This window comes from Cupressus sempervirens, chromosome 7 (assembly GCF_028749045.1).
Source record: "Cupressus sempervirens isolate cs-2001-9-10 chromosome 7, ASM2874904v1, whole genome shotgun sequence".
Classification (NCBI taxonomy): domain Eukaryota; kingdom Viridiplantae; phylum Streptophyta; class Pinopsida; order Cupressales; family Cupressaceae; genus Cupressus; species Cupressus sempervirens.
In genome coordinates this window covers 352658154-352663499 of record NC_143124.1, presented here as the reverse complement: position 1 = coordinate 352663499, position 5346 = coordinate 352658154, and the positions used below count along the sequence as shown (strand labels likewise).

The 5346-nt window shown below is 36.6% G+C and overlaps 1 protein-coding gene across 1 annotated transcript; it reads left to right on the top strand.

Annotated features, from left to right (window-relative positions):
- Positions 1–1323: 1323 nt before the first annotated feature.
- On the top strand, positions 1324–4808 carry LOC149546904 (acyltransferase GLAUCE-like). The gene is made up of 3 exons (XM_089794685.1): positions 1324–1820; positions 3545–4023; positions 4132–4808. Exons 1-3 carry the CDS (start codon positions 1368–1370, stop codon positions 4583–4585), a joined length of 1386 nt encoding a protein of 461 aa, XP_089650811.1. The 5' UTR covers positions 1324–1367; the 3' UTR covers positions 4586–4808.
- Positions 4809–5346: the final 538 nt, after the last annotated feature.

Sequence of the window (5346 nt, the reverse complement as noted above, 5' to 3'; positions counted from 1 at the left end):
TCTAAGAGTCTTCCTATTGTATGTGTTGAATTTGGCAAAATGAATTAATTTTATGGTATCTTGTTATGAATACATCTAAATAGCATTTTTTTTAATGTCAAGGTTCGTCATTCATGTTTTTTCATCATTACATTTGTCTACTTACAATCGTCTTGTAATCATTTATCCACTATAGGTCTATCAATCGAGTTTTTGGTATTCATTTTATTTAGTTTTATGATTTCTTGTTTTGTACTTTTAGGTGAGAAGTACACAAAAATACCAATTGTATTTTTTGTATATTTTTAGTTAAGTTTTATATTTGTGAAATTATATAATGTTTTAAATTATAATTTTTATAAAATAAACAAAATCAGATAATTCAATAGAATAATTTAAAAAATGTAAAAACAATTAAAAATAATAGACAAAAACTAGATATATATTTACTGTTAGAATAATTAAAAATACAAATAAGACTTCTATTATAATTAAATTATTAATATTCAATAAAAATAATATTAAAAATTAAATAGTCTCATCAACTCTAAACCATATATATATTTAATATTCTATTTTATCATATATTGCCCCTGACTAATCTCAAACAAATTGCACTAAAGATTTTTAAAAAAGTCAAACATATTTGTTTTTGAAAACAGTGTTTTTTCTCATTTTTTTTTTGTTTTTTATCACAAAATATGCAGATAATGATGATCAAATGCTAAAAATTTATCTCCGATCTTTCAAAATTTGATCAAATAGTACATTTTGTAGGAAGGATAGTCAAATAGGCGTATATTGAGATATATAAGATGTGATGACTGAGTAAGTTTTGGTATAACTAAGCTTCCTTCGTTCCTTAAAAATTACCAGTGATTGATGTGCATTACAATATTAGTTGGTTGATAGGATGGATTAGACGGACAAGGACAGAAGAGACAATGGATGTCAGCGATAGCATCAGCGTAATTAATGAAGTTGGTATGGGATTATGTTTCTGGCTCACAGAAACATGCATAGCATGGACATTTTATGGCGTGATTAGCTGGTGGGTACTCTTCACTGGTCACTTGCTTAAATGCAGACTGCGCTCTGCCACACGCGATATGTGAATGCATTTAATACGATGGTGAAATTGTTTACATTTTCTATTACATTCCGTGGTGAAAGTGTTTACATTTTCTATTACATTCCGTGCTTTTCTTCGACAAATGAGTTTGTTGGAGTAGATCTATTTAATCGCCTGCACATGAGTTGGTCAGTTACAAGTTAACCAATTACCAAACACTGATTTTCAAAATAGTATAGTAGTCGTCGTTTTTAAAGAGTGAGATGCGAGGCAGTTAGGAGACGTAGTTGCAAACCCAGAAGTGATAATTTCTCAGATGGAGCTGCCCGCCATTTCCCTGGTCTCTGATATTCGTGTGAAAACGAAGAGTGTTGCAGTAATACGTCCTGAAACGAGAAGAGAGAGATACTCCCTATTCCTGAGCAATTTTGATCAAAAGTTCGTGGGTTACCTCACAACATTTGTACATTTTTTCTCTGGCGATCAGGAAATAGATTTTGATGCCATAATCTATGTGCACATGGAGGCGCTCCGTAAGTTATTGGAGTTTTATGACTTCATATCCGGAAGGCTCACGTTCAATTCAGAGCAACGAAGGTTTGAGATCGATTGTGACGCGGCAGGAGTGCCTTTAGCAATTTGCACGAGCGAGCTGTCTTTGGAAGAGATGGGAGACATTTCATATCCAAATCCCGCCTTTGCTCAGCTTTGTTTACTGCCCAAATCTACCGATCAAATATCACAAGAGGACCCTCTCATGGCTTTTCAGGTTGTGTATCCGTAACCTATTTAATTATATTAGTCACGAAGCTTGCATGCTGCGTAATAACTTGAAACTTTTTTGAAGAAAATCACTCATATAATGTGCTTCGTTTTCCTGGGTGTGGAACGGGTTGAAGTTGTGGTTTCGGCCCTTCTGTGCTGCGGCTAGTACTATACAAAAGTTTGGGCCCGTTGGGTTTCGTGGTTCCTGCTTTCTCCAAAGCAATTTTCTTCTCTGCTTGTGGTTTTGGTTCTAATTGCCTCTTTTCCTCTCGGTAGTGCATTGTTTGTATTTGTACTAGGGCTACATTCGGAGTTTCCGATTACTGAGATCTCTGTTATTTCTTAATTCATAGTTTCCTCCTCCTGTTCTGATTTGCCGGTTTTAGTTGGACTTACTGTTTATCATGTGCGCTCTCTGTTTTCTGCCTTAGTTTCTGTTCTAGGGTGCTTCTTGTGCCGATGGGAGTTTTTTACTCGTGCTTTCTTTGGTACATGCTAACCAATTTTGTGGTTGGCCTTTCTTCCTTAACCTTCTTCATGCGAGTTCTTCTGTGTGGGATTTTATCTGCCCTCAACCTTGCTTCTTCCCCTGTACATTTTTGTGGGTCCTTTGGTGCTGCTGTTTTTGGTGGGTTCTCTGGTGCTCTGGTCCCTTGCGATTATTAGGTTGATGGTCTCTTGAGTTTTAGCATTGTTGAGATTCCGTTTTCTGGACCTTTTTAATGTATTGCTTGCTATTTTACTGGTAAAACAGGGATTGTTCGGGTTTGGAGTCTGGATTACCCTGGACCTTGTACTCTTTAAGCAGTGCCTATTATAAAGCTATTCTTTGGATTTTGGGGTTCACTACCTCACCCTACGTCGCCTTTGTCAAGTTCCCCTCGTTCCGGTTTCAAATCCAGTTGCTTTAGAGGAAACCAAAACCTGACGAATGTAGAGAAGGAAATCGATTCACGGGGCTCCTTAATCACTTTGTACAGTATGCCTAATTAAAAGCAACAAGCACAACTTTTTTGTGTGCCAGATTAATTGACTGTTACTCCAAAATTTTGGATGGTGTATGATTTATTCTTTGGTTTTTTCCAAGGGCTGATTATGGCGGAGGGGAAGCTCTGCGAATGATTTTTTGGTTGTTTCTAGTCTCGAAGACAAATAGGAAATATGTCTTGGGCATATGTTGAGAAGGGCTTCTTTTGAAGGATGAAGGACAAATTCAATGATAACAAATTGCAGTCAGGGAAGCCATGGATCAAACCGCTCCAGTAGCAATGACACAAAGGTTTTTTCTCAATCCATTGAGAGTGAGCGAGAACAAATTGCATAGTGCGACTAGAATGTTGCCTATAGAATGCTCGACCGACGCCTCTATTGCATCCTCACTTTCCCTTCCTGACAACTCTCATGCGATTAGGTATTCTTATTCTATTATGACAACAATTATTAATCCAGGTCTATATTTGTGTTATCTTATAATAACGAGACCGGAAACGAGAATTTCTGGGGGAGAAAATAGATCTTAAAATCTGTGGTTTTGTATATGAATGTGGGGATAGTTTTGGCTCTACGTGGGATCTGTTACCTATTCTACTATAGTTAAAATAAAGATTAAAATTAATATTATTATTTTTTATTTACAGTTTAAGCTCTCAACCCCCATCCCTGTCTAATAATTCGTCATTCGAACTGTGTTATAAATGTTAAATGGTATTATTGATTCATGTCGTGCAGATAACTCGGTTCAGATGCGGTAGCTTTGCTCTGGGAACTTCTGTGAATCACGGTCTTATGGATGGATTTGCATTGCATGAGTTTGCAAAAAACTTCACCCACGTGCTAACAAAGGGAGACGTGGCATTCCTACCTGTGAGTGATCGTACCTGCTTGAAAGCACGTGTTCCTCCACGGATAATGTACGATCATGAAGAGTTAATGAAGCCTTCTCAACCGCGTAACGATTACTCGCCTTTCATGCAAAGAAACCTGGATCTATTGCCCAATAAGGAGGCCCTGAAGAAGCATGTTTTTCAGCACTTCTCCTTATCAGGAAAAACGCTTAGTCTCCTTAAGCAAAAGGCCAAGGAAGGGGGAGTTTCTAATTGCACAAGTTTCGTTGCAGCATTGGCGCACCTTTGGCGAACAAGAACTGCTGCAATGGCAAACATCAAAGGCAACGATGTTACAACACTTCAATATTTCGTGGACATAAGGTGGATTGTTGTTATTTTGCTTTATGAATTCAAGAATCATTCCAAATTAATGTATACCTACATTGACATCAATAATGTTGAATCTCTGTATTGACAATTTGGCATCAGGTCAAGGATGAGACCTCCAATTCCACGGGAATTTGTAGGTAATGCAATAAAGACAGCCTATGCAAAGGCAACAGCCAAAGAATTAGAAGAGCAATCATTTTCAGTGACTGTGAAATTTTTGGAAGAAGCAGGAAATAGATTGACTGATGAGTACATACGGTCTGCAGTAGACTGGCTTGAATTACATGATGGGGTGATGCGTGTAGAGAATGGGTTTTTGGCTACATCGTTGACTCACATGGAATATGAGGAGACGGAAATTGTAAAAGGGATTAGGTCAATATATGTAGGCCCTGTGATTTCTAGGACAGTCGATCTGGTGGTCTTCATGGCCGATCCAAAGGACAAGGCTGGAATAAAGATTTTAATTGGTTTGGAACCTTCCAACATGGCTAGATTTCGACTTCTGTTTAAAGTTGTCGACAGTGATACAGCTATTAGGTCCAATCTCTAGGACTTTCTTTTGTTTGTTTCTTTGGATGAAACAGCTAGAGTAAAGTAATGCCTATTCTATTGAGCCTATGTACATAGTATTTTGAATAGATTTCGCACTTTTTAGAGCAAGTGTATCCGTTTAAGAAATAGTAAGGTTAAACCTTTTAACATTTTGTATAGTTCAATTTGTCCGCTTCTCTCAATATTTCGAAGCTCTTTTAAATATAAAAATTAAAATTTAGTTCATCAAGATTTTTATTCATGAAAATTCTTTAAGGTAAGAGAAAAATTGATCAGTGGTAATATTTAGTTACATAGAGTTTGTAAATTGGGTTGCAAGTAGACTAGATTTAATCATGGAGAAAACTTTGTAGTTAAATGCCTTTGAGTTGGAGTAATAATTGAATGGGTGACTTCGTGGATGAGTGACTTCCTAGAAAATCATGGTGCTTCACTTTCGTGAATCACCTAAATGCAATGAGTGGTGAATTAAGTTTTTTGTTTTGAGAGATGAGATCTTGTGAACGACTACTGATGAAACTTGGGTAAATGAATTTGACTAAATTAGAGCTACATAATGAGTCATAATAGCAATATCACATTTTGACTTGTGAAAAATATTTCCTACTCATCAACTGAGGAGCTTTATACCCTTTCCAATAAACAAACTAGAAGGCACAATGCTTGTTGAAGGATTACAAATGAGATTGCAAGTAGATTGTGCTTAACTATGGAGGAAACTCTAAATTTAAGCTTGTTAGAGCTAGAGTAGCACTAGGA